The 24,913-nt window shown below is 50.0% G+C and overlaps 1 protein-coding gene across 5 annotated transcripts in view; it reads right to left on the bottom strand.

Moving 5' to 3' along the window:
- Positions 1 to 21,599, bottom strand: part of DCHS2 (dachsous cadherin-related 2) — a 155,248-nt gene extending 133,649 nt beyond the window's left edge. Inside the window, exon 1 of one of the 5 annotated variants that reach the window (XM_061584519.1) lies at positions 19,335 to 21,599. In XM_061584519.1, coding sequence (XP_061440503.1) covers positions 19,335 to 21,215 — 1,881 coding nt within the window. In that variant the 5' untranslated portion in view covers positions 21,216 to 21,599. Of the gene's footprint in view, positions 1 to 4,497; positions 4,632 to 19,334 lie in introns of those variants that run through there. The other 4 variants (XM_061584518.1, XM_061584521.1, XM_061584522.1 and 1 more) reach the window with 4 other exon arrangements.
- Between the last annotated feature and the right edge of the window lie 3,314 nt (positions 21,600 to 24,913).

Genomic DNA, 24,913 nt, shown 5'->3' with positions numbered 1-24,913 from the left:
GTTGGAAGCCATTTATTTTGTTTACTTCAAAGGAGGAAATTTGGAGACAAGTCCCTCACCTTTTTAATGAGGCTTTGGATGACGTGAACATTCTTTGTGTTCTAGGACAAGAACATTGGAAAACTTCTCTAGCTGATATAATTTAATCTGGATGTAAAAGATTGAAGCATGGGGAGCATACAGGGTTTATGTGATGTGATTATGTTTTGAAAAATTAATAATAATAAATATAAAAATCCCAACAATTCCCATTACATTTATTGTGTTTCTTTAAAAAAAACTTGGGTGAAACAAAATGAATCACCTTAAGTCGTTCCCCCCCCCCAATACATAATTACTAACGCTGAGCTGAAACAATGGTTCAAAAGTCATTGTACACATATAAAAGCTCGACAAGGAAGATTCAATGTAGACATGGAATATTTATTTAAATCTGAAAAAGTACTTTACCTTCAGGGTGAAAAACTCTAATGAGATGTATTTGGCTGTTTTTTCATTCCACTTCAAAATATGTGTTTATCAGGACTATGGTGACAAGGAAAGATTGGCTTGTAAGCAGAAAACAGAATGACCTTATGAAGGTCATATTGCTGCAGCCAATTGATTGAACCTTAATTCAAGTCATGGATCAGGGAATTCAGTAAAATGTAAAGTAGGGAACCAACTGACATAGCACAGAATGAGCAATGAGCACAGCATTCCCCCCACACTCACTGGAATCAATGGTTTTTCCCAATTTAAGCATTTACATTACTTTTGCAAGAAATTGATCAGATTAACAATAGTAATTAATACTAATGGCACTGAAGGAGTTCAGTGGAATTAAGTAATGCCAATAAAATAAATAAATCTTCAATTAGTCTGTAAGGCTCAATTTTTTAATTAAAAAAACCTACAAAAATTAAAATACTCAATTTTGTACAGTAATTAAAATTAAAATAGAAATGCCTAGTAAGTTGATACTGATGTTCAAGAGGTACAGTTAAAACATCATTGCACAGCTATGTCATGCAGAAAGTCATGCAAAACTGTTACCAAAGGCTCAGAGGATAATTCATATCCCATGAGTTTCCCCTCCAGATTTCCAAAATGTACATGACTGAAACACAAATACTGATATCTATGTGCTGCCATCACTTTAAGGTTCAAGGTGTTCTTGGGCATCTCACACTAATGCTCTGGGCAATTGTTCAAACACTGGAAGCAAGGATAAAAAGATGCACTGACTATTGTGCCTAGACACACTAGTTTCACTAAACTAGGAATAGCTGTAGTGCAAAGCCACCCAGCACTCACTTGCTTTCTGTCTGGAACGCTTACAGCCTTTCAACAGTAGAAGTTTGTCCAGTTGTTGTTTTTAAAGAAAATGTATCATCTTCACTACTTTGAATCTCTTACACTGTGAAACCAAAGCAAAAACAGATTTTATCAAAACTTCATGTCCATACAAAATAGCACCTGTTCTCCTCAGGGGTTTAACCAGCAGCAAGCACCATGTTTAATGTTTATGGTTTTAAAAAAATTACTTCCACTGGTGCAATTGGCAGCTTTCAGAGCTGCCTACTGGTAAAAGGTCCATGCCATCCTGTTTTCCCCCCCAAAGATATGCCTCCAGTGTGGTGTAGTGGTTAAGGTGCTGGACTACGGCCTGGGAGACCAGGGTTCAAATCCCCACACAACCATGAAGCTCACTGGGTGCCCTTGGGCCTGTCACTGCCTCTCAACCTCAGAGGGAGGCAATGGTAAACTCCTCTGAATACCGCTTACCATGAACATCCTATTCATAGGATCGCCATAAGTCGGGATGGACTTGAAGGCAGTCCATTTCCATTTTTTTCACAAATACTCCATTCTTAAAGAAGGACAGGGCTGAGTGACAGAACTTTTACTTTCCTAGAGTTACAGAGCTGAACTTCACAAAATTTCAGGGTTGTTACAACAAGTGGTAACTTGAGTAGCTTGAGAAGTTACAAACAAGAGAAAGTGAGAGGAAGTGAACTGTCCTCTTTTCCACATTTATTAAGGACATCCCAAGCTAAGTTATGCCTCTCTCCTGTGCAGAACTATGCTTACAATGTTTCCACATCTGTAGCACACACACCTCCCTTTGTGGAGCAACACAAGCCTTCAGCTTTGGACAATAAAAGTGAGCAGAGGCAGCATACAAACCATCCAAAGTTACAGACACACTGGCTTATACCATACATTAGCAGCTGGTTACAACAGCTATCAGATCTGGAACACAGATATTAAGCTGAGGAATCTCCATCAATCCTTCCAGTTCTTGTTGAGCCCCAGCTCCCCCCAGAGGGCCAGGGAGGGGAGTCAGTCGAGCCCCAACTTTCCCAGATAGAGCAGCAGAAGGAATCAGAGGTAGATGAGTCTTTCAATGACAATGAGGGAGGGGGTGCATGTGATGTTCCTATATATGGTAAGTGTTGTTGTTTAGAAGATCCATGGTAAGTGGAGTGAAAGAGGGGGAGTGAATGGGCAGTAGAATGCGAGATGATTGGCTGAGTGTTTAAAATGGCTGAACGTATAAAAGGAAGAGTGAGAGTGGAATCTGGGGGGGAGAAGAGAACTGAGTGGGTTGCTTGGTGGGGTTTAGAGAGTTGTTTGCCAGGAGAGAGTGGAGAAGGAGGGAGGTGGAGTTCGGATTAGTATTGAGTAAAACCATATGCTTATGTGCCTTAAGAAGAAATCTTGTTAATCTTGTTAGCTTTGTTATCTGTAATAAATACTTAATTTGGTTTACCAAAGGCCTGATCCTTGGCTGGGGTTTCACAGACCAGAAGGGAGGGTAAGGTAATGACCAAGGCTGAAGGGAAACTGTAACAAATGGTGGCAGCGGTGAAGAGAATAACAATACCAGTATTCAGAGTCTCTGGGAATACTAGTATTGGGACGTTACTGGTGGTTGCCTGGCAGGGGGATCTGTTGAGATCTGTGCTAGAGCGGAGAGAGAAACAATAAAAAAGGACAGTCCGGACTGGTGGAGTCCCGGGTGGTGCCTAGTGACAGGCAGTAGCCACGCGCAGGTAGGAACCTGACAGGGAGAGCCAGGGAAGGGCGTCACAGTGCAGTCGACAGCCTGCCAGTTCCCACAGACAATCCTCCCACCAAACTGAACCTCACTCCACCTACAGATGCCCCAACAGAGCCGTTGGGGGAATGACCTGGCACACGCGCCAACTCCACCCCCCCAGGACTCCCCACCTGGCACTTCAAATGCTTCCCTGCCTCCTGAAGCCAAGCCGGCCGCCTATTGAGCCTGTACTGTCAGATGAGCCGGCGGAGGCTCGCCCCCCTTCGCTCTGTGCGAGATGCCGCGAGAAGCAGGTCAGCCAGAAGGTGGAACTTCGGAGGAGTCAGAGATTACGAGCGAAGACCTTCCCTACTTAAGGCGGCACCCCCCTGACTGGGGTGCTGAGTCAACTTTCTTCACACGCTGTAGAATATGCCTAGGTAGCTTAGTTAGGGATAGTAGTAAGTTAGCATAGTTAAGTCTATGAAGCGCACTGCTTTTGATGTAACCGTTACTCTAATAAAACAAGAATTAATTCCAGTCTCGCCTCTGTCTTGTGTCTTGCGCTCTGGACAAGACAGTTCTACAAGTAGATCTACATCCAGTTTTAAGAATGGCAGCTTATGCAGACACCTGGAGAGGAATGTTAATTCCTTACTCCTAGCAGTTTCCCTAGAGCAGGGATGAGGAACCTCAGGCTTGAGGGCCAAATGCAGCTTCTGGGCCTCCTTCTCTCCAGTCCTCAGGACTCTTCCCATGGCACACCCCTCACTGAACCTAACCCACAAGTGCTTTTGCCTGGTTGAAATGTGACTCTGAATGGTGACAAAGCCTCTTGCTTACCAGGATGGAGACATGTGGAGGAGGGTATACAAATCTCTGGCTTCGGCCTGGCTAGAATCAAGCCTACTCTGTAGTGAAAGCAGGGAGCTCTTCCCCATCTGCTCTTACTGTCCTAGGAGTCAATCCCCAGCCTTGGGCAATTGATCCCAGCAAATCCTGGTTTGCCAAGGTTGTGCATGCCAACACCAACCCTGCAAGGTAGTACTGCCACCACCCTTCAACTGGTTAGCTACTCTGGGGCAAATGAAACCCCAGAGCCCACTTAAACACCTGAGCGTCTCAGGACCAGAGGCTAGATACCCTTCTGGCCCCTTCTGAAGTCTTAGGTAAAAACGTTTCTCTGTTACACGGTAGTTATGTTCAAATAGCAAGGACTGAATTTAGGAACTGACCCCTTTCTCTAGAATAAACACACATTGGTTTAAAGTAATTAAAGTTTATTAAAAAGAAAATAAGAAAAGCATAAAAAAGGTTACAAAAACCAAAAGGGTACACACAAATAATTTGTAGCAGCAAATTGAATTCTAAAACCATACACCCAAACGGGTAAGGTGTTTAGTAACAAAGGTACAGGAAAGTTTCTTGGCACAAATCAAAATAACAAAGCTATCTACCTTAGCTATACTTACAAGAGCATAGGATCTGTCAATGGATAGCCTTCTTCCCCTCAGGGAGTTGCAAGTCAAGATGTAAATGGAGCCACAACAGAACATCACCATAGGCAAAGTGGTGTTCTGAGCCTCTTCTTATGGAGGAAAATTCCCTCCCAGCTGGAGACAATTAACCAATTAACATTTTCAGCAAAGGGATGAAAAAAACAATGTTCCCACAACACCTGGTGCCTCCTCTTGGTTTCCCATAACAAAGCAAGGAGTTTTACGGCCTTGACGGAACCAGGCCCCTTCCACTGATAAGAAGGTGCAAAATTACTGTAAGCTGGTACAGCTGTGTTGTAAAAATCACCAAGTCACAGTGATGAAAAAACATCAAAGATTTAACTGCTTGCTAGCAAGCTAACAAGGAAGATGTTAAGGGGAAGAATTCCCCATAAAGCTTTGGGAGTTAGCCATTTTAAATGCAGGCCAGGGTAAGGCAGGCAAGCTGGCATGACATACTCTACAAAGAGTCACAGCCATTGCCCTGTCCACCTTTTACCTATGGCCTCATCTGATTCTGTCTCTGCCTGTCACCAAAACCACCACTGGCCTGTGGTCCCAGGAAGGTTGCCCAAGGTGGAAGGTTCAGAGCTTGGAAGTAACTAGTTACAAGTAATGAATTACTTGTAATTCATTACTTTTTTGAGTAACGAGTGGGTAATTCCTTTACATTTTGATTGTAATAGAACTAGGAGTAATTTTACTACTTTTGTGGAGTAATTGTAACGTTTCCAGAATTACATTTGGGCATTACTTGGGGGGTGGCAGGGGAAATCTTCTGCTCCTCTGATTTGTGGATGAAAATCATGTGCCTCAAACTGGGCTTCTGTGCAGTGTCGCTCTTTCCTCATGCTCTGTGGAGGGGTAGGAGGCGACGAGGGAGGAGGTGGAGAATGAGATGGGGTGGAGTGGAGAAAACAATTATTTAAAAAAATGAATAGTGGTGGTGAAGAATGGAGTGGAGGGGAAAAGGATCCGGAGGTCAAGAACGTGGATAAAGGACGGGAAGGAGGCAGCAGCAGAATGGAAAGAACTGTGGAGGTGAAAGATGACAACGTGCATGCGTGCGTGCGAGAGAGAATGAATACTGTGTTCGCACTTGGTACACAAAATGGCCTCCACCACCCTCTCTGGCTACTGTGTTGCATTTGCAGTATTTTAACTTTTTTGCATCTCAGGGGAAAATGTTTGCTTGAGTGAGTGTCCCTTAGTTGGTGGCAGGGCAGGGTCTGGGAGGTGGTTATGTGAGAGAGATTATGCTGGCTGGCTGAGTGGGGAGGTTGCACTTGGTTTGATGTGCAAAGATCTGAGTAGTGGCTTCAGCCTCCCTCCCCACTTCCCTTACCAGTGGAGAGACCGCCACTGCTATCTTATGGATTAAAATAATTATTCTACTACCTCTGTATGTGTTTGTTTATTTTTAATGTTGTTTTAGGCTACTTAGATGTGCAGCAGCCAAGGCAGCACCTTGTAGGCGTTTTTTTTAAGTAACTAAAATGTAATTGTAGTGGTTACTTTGGAGGAAAAGTAAAGTAATCAGTTACTTTCAGAGCTATTGTAATTGTGACGGTAATTACTACTTTTCTGGGCCATGTAACTGTAACTGTAATTTATTACTTTTTAAAAGTAATCTTCCAAGCTCTGGGAAGGTTTCCCTCAGGCTGAAAAAGGTTCCTCACCTCTGACCTATAACCCACACTTTATAAGATTAAACTTAAAAATTACCTATATATCATCCTCATCCATCTCCAGCCCTTTTTGGATATGTGTTGTCGGAACAAAGGGGTTTAGGACCCCGTGGATCCACACTGACCCATGACATGCCCCCAAAGCACTTCATTTTTGGTCTCACCACAAGCTGAACCATGACAGCAGTATAGTTCAAGGGACCGCAGTGGGAAGGAGGAAATGCTCCAGTGGATGTGCAGCCTTTGGCCTGCAGTTCTCTGGGTCCCAGCCATAACGTATTGAAACAAAAAGATTCTGTCTAATTGTTGTATACAAAATGCTGATGGCAACAACTGATACACAAGAACAAAAAGTCCAATTTCTCCTAATTTCAGCTGCTTTTGTTTCATCTCTGTGGCAATCATATGAAGTTTCCCTCAAAAACATGGCAGGTTTAAATAAAGACATTTGTTTCACTGAAATGATCCATTCAGCTGGGTATATCAAATGATCCTTTTGCGGAGTTCCGCCTGATGCTACAACTTCACCCAGTACTATTATGTCACTATGTCATGCAGTGATGGTGCTATGATCCCAAAGGAGTTATTCATTGCTCCTTGAAAGCAATGAGGTCACTACTTAGGAAGGGGGGGCAGGAGCACCAAGTGTGAATGGGAGACTAACACTGAGGTGATAAAATAGAGTGTGGCCTTCCACATGCAGCGCAATGGCCATATGTTGCCCACTCCTGCCATGGAAGACACTGGAACCTTTGGTAAAGGATACCACCAGCCCCTGCTAAGCAGGATGAAGTGCTCGGTACTAAAACATACATCACAGGAGAGCTATAAGGGTCATGAGAGGTCTACAATGCAAGCCTGAAAGCAAAAAAGCTGAAAGAACTGGCTGGAATTAAGCAGGGAAAAGATTCCAGAGCAATATGCTGACAGCTTAAGGCAGAGGGCCACATTCCTTTGTGGGAAACATTCCAGGGGCCACATGCCAATTGTGGGAGAAGCCAAAGGAAAACGTAGATGGAGCAAAGGATGTGATTGTTACCTTTGCACAGTATAAATCAGAAGTTTATACACACACCTCATCCTGATCCTGGCAAGCAAGAGGCACATAAAAATGGTTTTAATATGTTGATTTTATCTTGTCAAGTTGCTTTGAGACTTTTTACCGTATAAAGTGACTGACAAATGTAAATAAACAAACAGCCCACAATCCAAAGACACATTCCTGCCAGGCAAAAGCATTCAAGGATGGCATGGAGTAGGATTGCCTGGGGAGGAGCATGGCCCAGGTAGGGTCCTGAGAGCCAAACAGAGTGGCCCTGAGGGTCGCATGTGGCCCCCAGGCCTGACGTTCCCAGCCCCTGGCTTACAGATGATTAAAAGCATGCTAGAAAAAAGACAGACAGATTGGTCACTGGATTCACTAAGGACAGAGAAGAAGCAAGACAAATTAAAACAACAGAGATTTGGATTGAACATTAAGAAAAACTTCTTGACAATAAGAGCAATGCAACAAAATACAGTGATTTTCATGGAAAGACTAAATAGAAAAATATCAGAGCTACATTAAGGTAGGCAGGGGAAGGGCGCAACTGCCCCAGGAATCCATGCATGGAGGGGCCCACATTAACACAAACAATACACTTTAACTGAGAAGAGAAGGAAAGGGGACTCGAACCTACAGGTCCCTCAAAATCTGAAAAAAGAATCCCATTAATCTGGATTGCTTCAACTCAGTGAACTGGACTCCACCTTATCAAGGGCATTCAAAATTGACATATTAAAGGAGCATTTATTTCACAATTGGCAGCACAGCAGAGCTTAAAAACTCAGTTGCTACATCTTTATTTATTCAGTTATTTGGTATATTTGCCTCTCACTCTTCCACCAAATAGTGCTCATTAAATCAGACCAGGAAAATATCTGGACTTTTCAAAATGCAAAAGAACAACTAGCATGTGGCTGTGCTTACAGAATTTACTCGACCTTTCCCTGTACAACTAATGTGTTCTTCTACAGAGGAAATATTTCCTTTAGAGTGCATTGTTGGCCTGACTTCCTGCTGTGGTAAAAACACTACTCGGTTTGGAGCCTATCCAGTCATAGATCTCTGTTCCATTCATGTTGCTGCTGATGCAGTTTCTACTCCCTGAGCACCTCTTGCCATCCATGCTTGAGGGCAGTTCCCAAAAACTGACAGCCATACATTTAGGGAGATTAAGGCAATCCTAAACACCCTTGCTCAGCAGGAAGTCAATGGGTCTTGCATAGAATGTAAAGATGTACGCAGGAATGACTAATACTAGGGATGCCTATGGAAGACTTACAGAACCGAACGGTAGCATTGCCATCAAAGTAGTTAAAGCTAGTAGCAGAAGAAACAGAAAGACATTCCCTAACACCATATGTGCATACGTTTGTTTTGTTCAAGCCCTCCCCAAGTTTATCTGTATCTAAAACTTTATTAACATATATCAAATAAAATAGATAGCATGAGGCACATTCTTGGTCAGGGCACTCCAGCATCCCTTCTAAATGTCCAGAAAGTTCCTTACCTACTAGCAGTGCATTTTTTTGGTAAAAAATTGGGCACTGGTAACTCATCCCCTGATAAAAGTGCCACGGATGCCAGCACAAAATGGTTGTCATGGGTGGCAAAAAAAAGAGATGGGGGTGCTTTGTGCTGTTGAGTACTGTTACAAAACAAGCCCTGCCTACTAGTGGCATGAAATAAGGTGAGGCCTGCTAGAGAAGACCAAAGGCCTATCTAGCCCAGCATCCTGTTTCCCACAGTGGCCAACGAGATGCTTATCGGAAGCCCACAAGCAAGGCATGAGGTCAATGGCCCTCTCCTCCTCTTCCCCAGCAACTGGTATTCAGAGGCATGCTACCTGCGATCCTGGAGGTAGCACTTAACTAATATGACTCATAGACATCGATATCTTGGAGACATATCCTCAATTAGCAGGTTCCTTCTCAGGTAATCATTTCCCTCGTAGTCAGAGTGGCACTGCAAATCATCTCCAGGTCAACAACCCCCGTTCCGCGCCGGGACTTACCGGCGAAGGGACGAGTTTTGCGGCCGCAGCCGAGCCGCCATCTTTGTGAGGGAGGTGTGCTCGCAGCGCGCTTGCGCGCTGACGTAGCACGCAGCGAAGGGGCGGGGCGGCAGACGGCCATTTAGGCCGTACCGCCAGCCGCCCACCCTCACTTCAAATTTTGGCGGCATTTTCGAAACAGTCGGGATGCCCTCCTGCATCGGCGGCGCGACGCGGCTCAGATCGCCCGCCGACGCACGCAGCTTCTTCAGGCCTACAGGCCAGGCCTTGGGCGGCAGGGCCGGCGGCGAGGAGCAGTCGGCGCGGCTCGATCGCTGAGCGGCGCGGCTGGGGCGCGGCGAAGAGCCCCTGGCTCCTAGGCCTCGGGAGGTCCTCCAGCTGCGGAGGAGCGGCCGGCAGGAGCTGGATCGCCCGCCGACGCACGCGGCTTCTTCGGGCTCCTGCGGGCCAGGCCTTGGTGCGGTGGCGCCGATGGCCAGGAGCGGTCGGCGCGGCTCTATCGCGGCGCGGCTGGGGCAGTGGCGAGCCCTAGGCAGCTGCGGAGGTGCGGCCTGTGGGAGAGAGCCCTAGGCCATCGGCCGTCCAGTGGCGGAAGTGCGGCGGCAGCGGCCATCCAGTGGCCATCCAGCGGCCATCCAGTGGCGGATCAGGCGAGGCGGCCTTGTGGCCGCATTCTTTTTCTTTAATTACTTCCCAGGGGACCCTTGTGGGAAGGTTCTCAGCCCCTCACCCACCCCATAGCAAGGGAGTGGGTCCCAGCCCCATCTTGCACAACACCCCCATTGTGCCGCTTAGGGCCCAGGTGGCCAGGATTGTTGGGTGAGATAAAGGGGCCCATAGGCAGGGGACGGGATTGAGTGGGTCCCAGCCCCATCTTGCAAGGGGCCCATAGGCAGGGGACTGGATTGAGTGGGTCCCAGACCCATCTTGCACACCACCACCCCATTTGTCGCTTAACGGCCCAGGTGGTCAGGATTGTTGGGGTGAGATAAAGGGGGCCATAGGCAGGGGACTGGATCAAGTAGGGGACACGGTCCACCTGGACTGTGAGGGTGCTGCCCCCCCTCTTGCTTCCACAACGGACATAGGCCTTGGGGGGTCATTAGTGAGGATAGACCTGGCTACACTCTAGCTCAGGATGCCACCCAAAAAAGGCCAAGGTGGGCCAAAAGGGAAGGGAAGGGTCCCCAGGGCAGAGGGTAGACGCCCACCCCCTGCTGCGGAGGATGGGGGACAAGGGGAAGGCATACCATGGACCACTACACTGGCTAGGTTAGAAGCCCTGGAGAGGGGCCCTGCCCAGCCGGCAACTAGGAGAACAAAGGAACCACCCCCCAAGCGGCCCCGGGAGAAAGTGCAATGTCCAGTTGGCGGGGCTAACGCTGCAGCTATTACTTCTATCTTAGCGCGACTGGACGCGCTGGAGGCAGGGCCTAGTGGGGCCGCAGCAAGAGCGCCCGGAGCAGAAGCAGGACATGCAGCCCCAGGACCAGAGCCCAGGCATGTGCCTTCAGCGGACAACATAGGGGGTGAGTCTCCCTGGGCAGCACAACAACAGGGGCAGCCCCAGTGGGGCTGACCCCCGTGGGGGTTCCCATACTGGCCCTTTTCCCCACCAGCTGAAACCGAGCGGTATGGGCAAGCGGGGATCACCATGGGGGCAGGGCATGGTACACCACAACAGCTGCCTCCGCTAGGGGTGGCCTGTGAGCAGGTCTGGCAGGCCACTGCTGGAACAGGGATGGGAGTGGGGGCTCAGCCCTCCTGTTCCCCAGCAGAGGACACTGACCCTCTGGCCTCAGTGAGGGAAGGGGCTATACCTTTCGGGGAGACATCAGCCCCACTGGGCTTTCACCTGCTGCCCGCTACAAAAGAAAAAATTTGGAAGGGGGAGTACGTCGACTTATTCTCACTTCTGTACAGGGAACCAGTGAGGAGGGAGAAGGATAAGGGCGAAGAGGCAGAACCTGACAAGCCCAAGAGGCGGCGCATTGAACGCACTTGGGCTAATTGGTTGCCTGCATTTCTGACATACATGGGGGTGGTGATGCAGAAACAGCCACAGAGGGGCCCTATTCTGATTAAATACCTCGATATTATATATCGGGGCTACTCCGAGTTCCAGGGGGCAGCATGGCTCGCCTATGACGAATCATTTCGTATGAAGGCGGCCTTTGATACCTCCCTCCCCTGGGACAAAAAGGAAGCGGACCTGTGGCTACAGTTTATGTCACACTCCAAGCCCATAGCCGGGGATAGAACGGACAGCGGCCACCTCCTGGCCCGCCAGGCAGCAGCAGCTCCTTCCCACGGGCCTGCGGGGCAGGGGGTTCAACCCCACCTGCTCTGCTGGGAGTTCAGCTCCCGAGGCTGTTGTGGTCGTACCCCCTGCAGGTTCCGACATGAGTGCGCAATATGCGGGGGCCCGCATTCCTGCGCTGCCTGCCCCAGGGGCCACCCCTTCAAAGGTGGGAACAGGGACTCACCTGGCGCAAGGAGACCGGGAGCTGCTAGCGCAGCTCAAGGAAAGGGGTCCCAGTCCAGTTAAACTCTCCGAACTCCAGCACTTGCTCTGGTGTTACCCCCGAGTCCAAGACGCCCAATTTTTGCTACAGGGCTTTACAGAGGGTTTCCGGATTCCCTATTTGGGTCCCAGGCACCCCTTCATGTCCCGCAACCTAAAATCAGTGGCGGGTATGGAATCGGTCGTGGGGGAAAAAGTTAGGAAGGAGGTCATGGCAGGCCGCGTGCTGGGCCCCTTTGCGGCACCACCCATCCCTTCACTCAGAGTTTCCCCGCTGGGCCTTGTTCCGAAGAAGGCACCAGGCGAATTTCGCCTTATACACCACCTGTCCTTTCCCCAGGGTGGGTCAGTAAATGACTTCATCCCATCAGACCTCTGCTCTGTCCGCTACACGTCATTCGACTGTGCGGTTCGTATGGTTAGGGACTGCAGGATGGCCGCCCTCATGGGAAAGTGTGACATCAAATCTGCCTTCCGTCTCCTCCCTGTGCACCCACGGGACTTTGAGCTGTTAGGCTTTGCCTTCATGGGCAAATACTATGTGGATAGGGCATTGCCTATGGGCTGCTCCATTTCATGCTCGGTTTTTGAGCGCTTCAGCTCTTTCTTGGAGTGGGCAGTCAGGAGACGGGCAGGCCGGCAATCAGTGGTGCACTATTTGGATGACTTCTTGTTTGCGGGCCCTGCAGACTTGGGCGCCTGTCAGGCATTTATGGAGCAGTTCGCAGGGATGGCGGGGGAACTGGGTGTTCCCCTTGCGGCTGAGAAAACTGAGGGCCCGTCCACTACCCTCACTTTCCTGGGCATAGAGATCGATACAGTGGCCCAATGCTGTAGGCTCCCGCTGGATAAGCTGGTGGCCCTTAAGGGTAAAATCTCAGGGGTGGTTGGGGCGAAGAAGGTGACATTGGCCACACTTCAACAGCTGGCAGGACATTTGAACTTTGCATGCAGGGTAGTAGCACCTGGGCGCGCATTCTTGCGCCGCGTGTACGATGCCATGGCGGGCCTATCATGCCCCCACCATCACACACGTGTTACAGCCGCTCTCCGGGAGGACCTGGCAGTTTGGTCCACCTTCCTGCGGGAATTCAATGGGGTCTCCTTATGGAGAAAAGATCGCCTGTTGGAAGCGGAGCTACAGGTGAGCTCCGACGCCTCAGGTTCCTGCGGTTTTGGGGTCATTTTCCATGACTCATGGTGTCATGGCAGCTGGCCACAGAATTGGGTGCAGGCTGGCCTAACCAGAGACCTGACCCTTCTGGAGTTCTTCCCCATTGTCGTGGCCGTACACCTTTGGCTGGACAAACTGGGCAATTCCTCAGTCCATTTTTGGTGCGACAACCTCCCCACGGTACATGTCATCAACACCCTGTCCTCTAGAAATCCCAATGTTATGCGTTTGGTTCGAGTGTTTGTGCGCCAATGTCTCCGCTATAATATACAGTTCCTTGCGCGCCATGTCCCGGGTATTGATAATAGCATTGCTGATGCTCTATCACGGAACGAGATGGAGAGATTTCACCAGCTGGCGCCGTGGGCAAGGGCTCAGCCGGACGTGGTACCCCCAGCGCTATGGGAGATTGGAGGACCGAATCAGAACGGGCCATAAGCCTTTCTGTGGCACCCAGCACTTTGGCCAGCTACCAGGGGGCAGGTAGGGACCTGGCAACCTTCAGGGAGTCCAGAGGCTACACCCAGGAGTGGCCCATCCCCGTGGAGCATCTTATGGAGTTCTGCGTGGAAGGGAAGCGGAGGGGGCTTTCAGTAAGGACCATCAGAGGTAAGCTCTCAGGTCTATCCTTCCTAGGGAAAGCATGGGGCTTTCAGGACTACTCCGGTGACTTTAGGGTACGCCGGATGCTGGAAGGGTGGTCCCGTGAGCGCCCGCACACACCTGATGCGCGCGCCCCCTTTTCCCCAGAGTTACTGTTGGTTCTGCGGGGACAGTGGAGGGTGCTATGTTCTTCCCATTTTGAGGCACTGCTATACCACGCTGCGGCCCTCACCTTGTTCTTCGGGGCCTTCCAAATAGGGGAGGTGGTGGCAGGTTCTAAGACGGATAGCTCCCTCCGGGCCCTCCAGGTTTCTGATCTCAGCTGGGAGGCAGGGGGGGCCCGCCTGCGACTCAGGCAGTCAAAGACGGACCAACGCCAAAAGGGTCACCTGATTGTGTTATCCCCATGCCAACAGGAGGAGCTCTGCCCGGTCAGGGCCCTACGCATTTTTCTGGCAGCCCGTGGGCTGCAGCCAGGGTACCTGTTCAGGCACAGGGACCTCCAGCCCCTTACCAAGTACCAATTTTGGTCGGTGGCAAAGACAGCACTCCAGCGGCTAGGTGTGGATGCCCGCAAGTTCGGGACACACTCCTTCCGAATAGGTGCAGCTTTCACCGCTGCCCACCTGGGTTTTTCCAAAGGGCAGCTGCAGGCAGTGGGCAGGTGGTCCTCGGATGCATATAAGACATATGTTAGACCACTAACGGAGATGCATGAGGCCAGCAGCTAACGGCGATGTTGTCAATTTTGGCAGGCCGCTTGGAAAGATCGGAACAAATGAGCATCCTCCTCTGCGGCCACAGCATGATCTTCTGGGCAGGCTGCAGGGCGGCGAAGTCCCACATTGGAACGCAGCTGGGGCTCAGTCAGTGGGCCTCAGTGCGGTGGCTGGGACGACGGGGGATGCGTTGGGACGGCCTCCTGCCTACCTTGTTCCAGTCGGCTGTGGACTGGGCAGTGCCCCAGGTGCTGGTCATCCACCTGGGAGGTAATGATTTGGGTCTGTTGAGGGGCAAGGCCCTAATCGAACAGGCATGTAGTGACCTCCAGGCCATTGCGCTGCGCTGGCCTGGGGTGCACTTGGTATGGTCCGACATCCTGCCACGCAGGACGTGGAATTGGGCTGATGACCCACGGGGAATGGACAGGGCTCAGAAAAAGGTTAATAGGCAGATTCAGAGGGCCATGAAGGGCCTGGGGGGTTCTGTCATACACCACCCAGAGATCAAGCAAGATAGGCTGGAGTTGTTTAGGCCAGATGGCGTGCACTTGACTGACGAGGGCAATGACATCTTCCTAATGGACCTGCAGAGGGGTGTGCACCGGATTCTTATCGGGTGTGGGGCAAGGGGAGACTAAGCAGAGGCTTGTCCCCCTTTTGTGGCAAGGAAGCGCGGGGGAAAGGTTAAAAGGGAAAGGGCAGCTAGGTGACACCTTTAGGGGTGATTGGCGGTACAGGGGCCTGCAGCTTTGGGCTATACGGCCCGGGGAGGCAGAACACGGGCCGCTTTTGGGGCCAACGTGCCTCATCCGCTCGGAGTTTCACGGCTCCGGGGGGCGGTGATGCGGGTTGGACCCCCTACACATCTTCAGGGTGTGGCCGGAGCTGGGGCCTGGCACAGGGCAGCCCCAGGCTCTGGCAAGGTTTGGTTGCCCTATAGCTGCAAGCAGGCTTCGCCTGGATCAGCTGAATTCCCCTGCACTGTATGGTCCCTCTGCAGGTTCATTGGTTATAATTGACTCTGTTTTTAATAAAGTGGCCCATGATTTACCCAATGAACGGTGTCTGTGTTTATTTCGGCAATAGGCCGCAACCCCCATTCCGCGCCGGGACTTACCGGCGAAGGGACGAGTTTTGCGGCCGCAGCCGAGCCGCCATCTTTGTGAGGGAGGTGTGCTCGCAGCACGCTCGCGCGCTGACGTAGCACGCAGCGAAGGGGCGGGGCGGCAGACGGCCATTTAAGGCCGTACCGCCAGCCGCCCACCCTCACTTCAAATTTTGGCGGCACCCGCCCGACCCTCCCTTGGCTGCAGTGTGATTAATTTGGTCGCTACGGGACCGACTAGGAATTTTTGGCCTGCCTGCCTCGGTTTGCTGGCGGGTTTCTTTTGCCTACTCCACACTGTGGTTGCAGGGGAGAGTCAAGGGTTAGCACGGGTGCCTGTGGGGGCTAATAGGCTAATTGGTTCATTTTGGCTGAATAGTTTAATGGTCACTGGGCAAGGAAGCGCAGGGGAAAGGTTAAAAGGGAAAGGGCAGCTAGGTGACACCTTTAGGCACCTTTGGGGGTGATTGGCGGTACGAGGGCCTGCAGCTCTGGGCTATACGGCCCGGGGAGGCAGAACACGGGCCGCTTTTGGGGCCAACGTGCCTCATCCGCTCGGAGTTTCACGGCTCCGGGGGGCAGTGATGCGGGTTGGACCCTCTACACATCTTCAGGGTGTGGCCGGAGCTGGGGCCTGGCACAGGGCAGCCCCAGGCTCTGGCAAGGTTTGGTTGCCCTATAGCTGCAAGCAGGCTTCGCCTGGATCAGCTGAATTCCCCCGCACTGTATGGTCCCTCTGCAGGTTCATTGGTTATAATTGACTCTGTTTTTAATAAAGTGGCCCATGATTTACCCAATGAACGGTGTCTGTGTTTATTTCGGCAATAGGCCGCAACCTTGGCCTCAAGAGAACAAATGTGTTCCCCAAGAGCCAGAAGCTCTTTGCACCAAGCCCACACCCACAATTTTTGTCCACCAAACAGATAGCTGTACACGTGACACTTTGGGAAATACACTGGATAGCCTTCATGCCCCCTGCTTGCTTTCTGCTTTCACAACTGTTTGTTTATTGGCCTTAAAAATCAAACAGAAAGTTGGGATTTGAATGATCAAAAATGGAGAGGGTTGCCTGTCCTGGCTTCCTTGCAAAAACTTGCCTGTTTGCTAAACTGTTTATCTTGATGCTCCCCTTATCCTCAGTGTACCAGGATCCCTCACAAGCTTGCCTTACTTTTATACTGCTAGCAAGCTCCCCCCAACTTTTGCTGCCACAAGTTAGATCAGGAGGACCTTTTGTAAGCAATTTTAAAATTAGGATATGCGCACTACTGAGCTGCAGACACCAGTGAGAGGAAATTTAGGTCAATTGAGTCCTCTGGGAATGGCGATTTTTATCAAAGCAGTGTCCAATAACTGGTGACTAAAAGAGAATATGGGCAATATGAGCACTTCTTCAAATGCAAGGATCTAGCCTCAATGTACTCTTTCTAACCGTATACCTTGGTTTTAAAATGAAACTAAATACTGAGCTTTTAAACTGAACGTCTATACCTACACTTCAGTTTATAAACTGTACTTTAAAAGACTAAACTGAGCTTACACTGAGCTTGACCTGACAGCTTCGCCTAAACTTTTCATTTATAAGCAGACACTTCCCCTAGCTAAGGCTGCAACACTGTAAAGCACTAACAGTGCAAAACAAGGCAAACAGGAGAGGCAGCACTAGATCATCATCATCATATGAGCAGAACAAACTGGGCCATTTTGCCAGCCACAGAAGTCCCAAAGGATGCAGTAAACCATCTGAGAACTCATAAGTAGCCAATTATCACTTGCTTCTGTTTCAAAGTGTTTAGTAGGGGTTGTAGAGTAAAACATAAACTTTAATACTAAACTTCATGCATTTAATTAAAGAGCATGAACACACTACATGATAATGTGCATTCAATCCTTGACACAAACATCTTTTTGGATTGCTGTACACATTATTTGTCAATCTAAAGTGCATTCTGCTAGAACAGTGTACCGAGAATGCACATCTCTAGAGCTTGCTGCATACATGTGTACACAGAGTGCGCTTTCCCAGGTCCCCTCCTATTGGGGCAGACCTGCTGACATTGCAGGGCTGTGCCACGCCTCCTCATTATGTTTAACTTGAATGAAATGGGCAAAATAGAAAGCAATGCAGTAACTTAGCCTCCTCTGCATACCGACATATCCCTGCATATTAGTATATCAGCATACCAGTTTCTAGCTCCTGTCTTTTGGAAGATTGCAAAAAATAGTTTTTTAAAAAAGGTATGTGGAAACACTAATTGAGGGAAAAGGGAGTTTGAAAACACATCCACCCGCGTGTACCTGCTGCTTTAGATGATGTTATCGCACAAAGGTGTATACAATTGTAAAGTGCTATGTGCCAAAGCACACTGAAAAAAATGCCCCCCATGCATAGTTTCAAAGGCTATATGTGTACACAGCCAAAGTCCCTGAGACTGAGCTATTCCTTTACAAGGAAGTCAGTTTCAGCATTTTGTACACTGAAACCTCAGCCACTAAGCCCACAACAAATACTTGACAAGCAAGGCCAGAGTTTAGCCCTTAAAAGCTGGTTCTGAGAATAGGATAAGATGGTCTCATACCTTGAGGTGCTGACAAAAGTTTAAAGATGGGAAAGGAGCCATGCTACTTTGATAGCACAAACTCAGCCACAGGTGGCTACTGCTCCCCCTAAAAGTGAAAGCAACTGCTCCTTGGATAACACAGGACTGCTAGTTCTCTTTTCAGAACCCAGCATAGCCAACCAATTTATCAAGAGAAAAAGGTCTCCAGATGTCAAAAGCTACACAGAACAGCCATATCTTTGGGAAACTTCTTCCTTACCAACATTCTTTTTACTTGAAGACTCAATATGGAATTAGGCAAAGAACTAGAATGCAGTGAAGGAACCAGAGTGATATGGAAAGGGGGCCTGGCTTGAATACACCACTATTCAATAGCAAGATGGCACTTCATCATTTCCTAGAAAGAAAAACCCATTTCCAGGAAAAGATCCACCCCATTTCACTACTTATTTAGGTGTTAAAGAGGCAGCCATAATGCCAAACCAAATCAATCCTTGGTGGCTTCACCCTTTGTTTGAATACAGTTGAAACTGTTGGATGTGGCCCACAACACGCCCACAGGCCCACAACACGCCAGTCAAATACGTTTATCTGCTGCCACACGCAGGATTACACTTTGCACACATCACTGCACAGACAAGGTAAGTTTGGGGTGTCGTGCAAAAAAGTGTGATTTGCTCTGCAGTGATTGCAATACATGACCAGGGCCAGCCCTACCAACAGGCAGAGTGAGGCAGCCACCTCAACCAGATGATTTTGGGTGTCATGAAAGGGCAGGAAATTATTTATTTACTTATTGTACTGCCAAGGAGTGAGTGAGACACTTGAGGAATTTTCTTCCTGAGGTGCCAGGATAACTTGACCAGCTTCAGGTATTATATGCCCTTTGAGGGGGGTTTTGGGGGAGGGGCATTTGTTGCTCTGCTTCAGGGATGCTCCCAACTGGCAGTTCATGCACAGGAGGCCCTAGATGTCCTGTGCGTCTTGTTCAACCGAGCAAAGGATGATCAGGTGCAATAGAAAAGCGGGCCTCCACCCCTTGAATATTTGTGAAGAACAAGGAATTTCAACAGGGGCAGCTTGCCATGCCACAGTGCTGCAGGGTCTTGTAAAGCTGCATCTGCCAAATTCTCCATTTCTCCCCAACCATTAGATTACGACATCTGGTGGCAGAGCTTGGAAAAGTTACTTTTTTGAACTACAACTCCCATCAGCCCAATCCAGTGGCCATGCTGGCTGGGGCTGATGGGAGTTGTAGTTTTAAAAAAAGTAACTTTTCCAAGCTCTGTCTGGTGGCCACTCTTTCTGACCTATTGAACCAAAGGGGACCCTTGCGCTCTCCTCTTGGACGCTTCTCCCTTCCCCAGAGCCAATTACCTGGAGTAGACAATATCCAGCCTTGGCGTGTTCAGCCAGGCTGGCGTTGTAGACCCGGTGCTCAAAGACAGGCTCGTTGTCGTTGGCATCCTCCACACTGACGCTCACCAGGCACGAGGCGGACATAGGAGGCTCCCCCAAGTCCCGGGCCAGCACCAGCACCTCCAACGCCGCTTCCCGCTCGTGGTCCAGCCCTGCCTGGATGCTGAGGACCCCGCTGAGCGGGTCGAGGTGGAAAAGCGCGCCCTGGGTCTGGTGGGGACCCAAGGCGTAGCGCACCTGGGCGTTGGGGGAGCCGGGCTCGTCGGCGTCGGAGGCGCTAAGGCGCAGCACGACGGTGCCAGGGGAGGCGGCTTCGGAGACCGCGGCTCGATAGCGAGGCTGTGCGAAGGCGGGCGCCTGGTCATTGAGGTCGGCCACGCGGATGACCAGCGCTCGTTGCGAGGAAAGGGGCGGCGCGCCCGAGTCGACGGCCACCAGGCGGAGCTCGTAGACATCGCACCTCTCCCTATCCAAGGGACCCTCCACGCACAGGAAATAGACACCGCTGTCGCCGCTCGAGGACCGCAGCGAGAAGGCGCCTTCGCCGCCCTGGAGGCTCAGCGCCACGCCGCCTCGTGGTGCGGCCTCTCCCTTTCTCTCCTCTTCCTCCTGCTCGTCTGGGTCCGAGACGGACACACGGGCCACGTAGTCACCTGGCCGGGCCCCCTCGGAGACGCTGGCCCCGGTCTCGGTGAGGTAGAGCAGATGGATGGCGGGCACATTGTCGTTCACGTCGAGCACCTCCACGGCCACCAGGGCGGTAGCCACTTCAGGCTGGGCGCCGCCGTCGCGAGCTTCCACAGCTAGGCGGTGGATCGCGCGCACCTCGCGATCCAGCGGCCGGATCAGGCTGAGCAACCCAGTGCGCTCCTCTACCTCGAAGTAGGAAGCGGCCGAAGGGTCGCCCTGGCGTCGGCTAAGGCTGTAGCGCACTTCGCCGTTGACACCTAGATCTGGGTCGGTGGCCAAGACTCGGCACACCGAGCTGCCCGTCGGTGCGTCCTCCCGCACGCGGGCGCGGTATTCACTCTGTCCGAAGGCGGGCGCGTTGTCGTTCTCGTCCACCACCCGGATCTCCACCCGGAGGCGGCCGCTCCGACGAGGGCTTCCGCCGTCCCAAGCTTCCACCAGCAACCGGTGGGTATCTGCCCGCTCCCGGTCTAACCGTCGCAACAACATCAGATCCAGGGTATCCGGCGGGATCCCATAGCGCAACTGGAAAAACGGACTTTCCTCCCGATCTCTGTCCGCAGTTGTGTCCTGATCCTGCGGCAGCAACGAGTAGCCCTGCGTGCCAAAGCTACCGGCGTCGGGATCCCGTGCAGCGGGCAAGCGGAAGGCACTGCCAGGGGGACTGAGCTCGGAGACGTTGAGTCGTACCGACTCTCGTGGGAAACGGGGTGCATGGTCGTTCACGTCGGTGACGGTGATCTCCACTTGCACCATCTCCCCGCGCAGCGTGGCCGCCACGAAGCTGTAGCGCGCCCGGCGCTCGCGGTCCAGCGGCCGCGCGGTGCGGATGATGCCGGTGTCTGTGTGCACGTGGAAATCCGCCAACACTGCCGACTCGCCGCTTCCTTCCGACAGGAAGAAGCCGCCAGGGTGCCCTTCGCCTGGGGGCAGCCCCGCGCTAATGTCCCCCACCAGGGTGTCGGCTGGCAGCCTTTCGTCCACTGCTAGGCTGAGGTTATACACCTGTCCCGAGCAACCCCCGGCAGCGCACAGGCAGAGCCAAAGTGGGATCAGCCACCTCCCGTCGGCCACAGGCTCGGAGATCAGCCGCTCCCCTTCCCTCCGGCGGCCCCTTCTCTCTCCCTGGGCAAATTGCCGGGGCTCCATGCTCCTCTCAGGCCGCCTGGCACATCGGCAAGCCAAGCCGGTGTCACTGGTGATGCGGCTAGTTCTCTGCCCAGCAGGCGGGCCTGTGGCTGGACCAAGGCGCAGTGACCACCGCCTCCGCCCGGCCTGCCTTTGCGCCCTCGCTTCCTTGAGTCCTTTTCCAGCTGCCACCGAGCTTAGGTGCGTGGTAGCCCTTCTGTTGCAGGAGAAGAAAGGCTTGGATGCCTCCCGCCAGCACGCCCATAAAAGTTGAGGCTGGGAATAGCAAGTGCCGGAGACAGGCAGGATAGGGCAGCTCCCTGCTTTTTGGCTCCGGCGGCTGCTTGCTTCTGATGCTGCAGGAGTCTGCTCCGGCTGCTCCCCTCAGCGCCTCTGAGCTGCTAACACACCCCCTTCCCCATGTGACAGCAGACAAGGGCAAACTCCGCTTCCGAGAGAAACGGCAGCCCTGCTGCAGCAGGGGGCTGTCCCTAATTACCCAGCTGAGAGCAGCGTGGTCGGGTGCTAAGCAGCCGGTAGGTCGGCAGGCAGACCTCCGTTAATAATAACAGCAGCAGCAACAAAAAGTGGATCGTTTCTCTCGGAAAGATCTCTGTGAGGCAATGGTGGGGAATGCTAAGGCAGCAGCAGTAGGTCTGTAGTCATTCCCGAGCCTATCAGGATCTTATGGATTAGGTAGAAAATCAGGACATACTCCCCACTGGCCTGTTAAAGAGGCACTCTCTGTATGCACTGCACAAAGCCCCATGAATTTCCCATGAACAACCATCACATTTTGTCGGCAGTTATTTAATCATAATGAACACTTGTAAAGCACTTTCAGATATTCAAAGGGCTTCATGTCTGGTTGTCATCCTTACAACAGTTCTGTGAGCCAGATAAGCCTGGATTCGTATCCCTATATTGTGGATGGGGAGAGTAAGGCTGAGAGTGGCTCATCTAATGCCACCTGGTGAATTCATGCCAGAGCAAGATTTGAACGGAGGACTTCTACTGCATTACATCAGTTTTCAAAGATAAAAATAAAAACAAGATGTTGGTAAAATAGTTAACCTGTGATCAAGCTAGTTGCACTTAACTTGCATTTTTAAAAGTGGCTACCGGAGAAAGCAACACTTGAGGTGCTCCACACAAAAGTGTCTCAACATCTCTGAGGGTTTTTTTCCCATACTTCAATTTCATTGCAGTATACAGTTGGTCTGTGATTTCTGTTGCTCCAGTCTGTGCATATCCATAATGATAAGAATCTTGCATTTTTAATAGAACCTTTCAGCCACATTGAAGCCAAAGCAGTTTAAAAATTTTATTAAATCATTGTACAAAGCCATTAGTGGACTAAAACTGCAGCTCCCTCCTATAGTTAAGATCTCTTCCTTCCTTTGAAGTGATTAATGTGACCCATATTGGCATAGTTTATTTATGAAAATCCTAGAAAGAGAAACCCGTGCTGAGCATCGGAAACTGTACACTGAGGTAAGTGTGATGTAACAGTATAGTTAACCGAATAATAGTCCAAACCACATAAAGAGGATGCATGTTCCCCAGCTGGGAAATTATAATACTTTAAAAGGAGAGGAGGGGTTTAGAGGAGGGCTGTGCTTTACTTTCCTCTTGTACAAATACACCATTGCAAAATTAAGAATTGTGTGATACTCTTAAGCATTGCATAGCTGCTTTTATGATCCTGTAGTCCTGAAGTGCATGAATAATGCTTTATTACAGTAATTTTTTCATTCAGCTTTGCTAGTGTAGATTGTAGCCCCATTTTAGAGATGGGAAACTGAGGGCTGAGTTGTTGTCCTGTGCACATTTGGAAGCAAGTTCAGTTCAAGGTGGAGGGACTTGCTGCTGAGTAAATGTGCTTAGGATTGGGTAGCAAAGGGGAACGAACTGAAAATTCCTTGAAAGGTACAGTTGGGATTTAAAATGCAGGCAACTGTAGAGCAAATCCATTATAGCAACTTGACAATATTGTTTCTCACAACGTGTGTTGTACAATTTTGTCATGTCCTAATAATTGAAAACAAATGTGAACCATCCTATGCACTTCCTTGACCAGAGCTGACTCTCTGGAAGTAGGAAAGGGCCATCACTTTGTATGCAGATAGTCCCAGGTTCAATCCGAAGCATCTCCAGGTAGGAGGACTGAGAGAGGCTTCTGCCTGAAACCCTGCCTGAGCTGGATAGACCAATGGTCTGACTGTGTTCCTATGAAGCACCCAAGAAATTGTATGTAGAAATAATAGTAGCCAGCACACTGTGTTGAGATGCACAAACATGTTTCAGCAGCAAATGCCATTTACATCATACCCAGTTCTGCAAGGATCAAAAATCTCATTTCAACCCTCTGCACACTCGCTTGGAAGGAATGTCTGAGTAAATAATAGGCTGGCCCAGTGACTAAATTCTGCTCTCTTTAATACTCTGGTTCTTCTTTTCCAAAGAATAATGCAATCGTTTTATCTTTGTCTTCTTAGGTGAATAGCTCATATTATTGGAATGATAAAAAAGATACAACAGAAAAGGCAGCAGTGAGTCAGCTTCCAAATTTATCAAGGGGGAGGGCTCTGGCTCAGTGGTGGAGTGTCTGTTTTGCATGCAGAGGTGCCAGGTGCAATCCCCAGCATGTCCAGATAGGAATGGGAATGTCCTCTGTTTGAAGCCCTGAAGAGTTGCTGTCAGTCAGTGCAGGCAATACTGAGCTAGAGTTTGACTAGGCAGATTTTTGTGTTCCTATTGGAACATCAGAGTGGATGTCAATGCACACACACCCCAAAAAAGATCTCAGACTGAAGCAAAGCATGCTGGACAATGATTGCTCTCCCTTTAAAAGATATGGAGGCTATCAATTATTTGAATATCTCTAGTCCTTGTTATTGATATTATAGATAAAAATCCCACCACTAGGTGACAGAAGGTAATCCACCTTCAGTTCTCCAGATTTTTCTCCTCGACAGCTAAATCTAGTATTCACCCAAGGTTAGTAGGCATTGCAAAGCATCACAGAGAAGAATTTACTACCACTAATAGTCACATTAAGTGAAATCCAATAACTAACACTGTCCTTTCTCCCTGCCCCCCACGTTTTTTGGTTTTCAAATCTTGGGTAGGAGTCAGTAGAAATGATTGCTTTCTGCCAGTAGCTAGCTGTTTATATCAAAACTTAATTTTAAGACCACTAATTCAGGAGATTATTTTCCATTTATAAATTTATATGCTGCATATAAAGCACATTTAGAAATAGCCACGTTAGCCCCAGGTACATTGTTATCCTTTCCAGACACATCATACAAAAACATTGGGATGTGAGTATTCCTCCTTTCTCTGGCTTGCACCCATTGCTTTGGAATGGAGACCCATCCCGAAAATACAACACAGTCTAAAGTCAGTTACACCTACAGATAGTGGCAGGATCCAAAGAGCTACTTAAGTCCAGCCTGGATGCTTGCATTAGGAACAAGGAAGCCACCTTATGCCGTGTCAAACTATTGGTCAGGGCTAGTTCATTATTGTGTACAATGTAGACTCTAAGATTGACTGGCAGTGGCTTGCCTGTGACTGCCTGGAGTAACCAGGATTTGAATCTGACAAAGCATGTACTCTGTCACCAAGCTAGGGCCTTTCCCTACATTCTTCCGGTATGAGGAACAGTTTGACCCAAAGCACCCTATGTTGAAAGTCATCTTTCCACCTGTGAT

The sequence above is a fragment of the Rhineura floridana genome, chromosome 9, assembly GCF_030035675.1.
Source record: "Rhineura floridana isolate rRhiFlo1 chromosome 9, rRhiFlo1.hap2, whole genome shotgun sequence".
Lineage (NCBI taxonomy): Eukaryota > Metazoa > Chordata > Lepidosauria > Squamata > Rhineuridae > Rhineura > Rhineura floridana.
The sequence above is the reverse complement of the archived record's forward strand: the minus strand, read 5'-3'. Positions and strand labels throughout refer to the sequence as shown.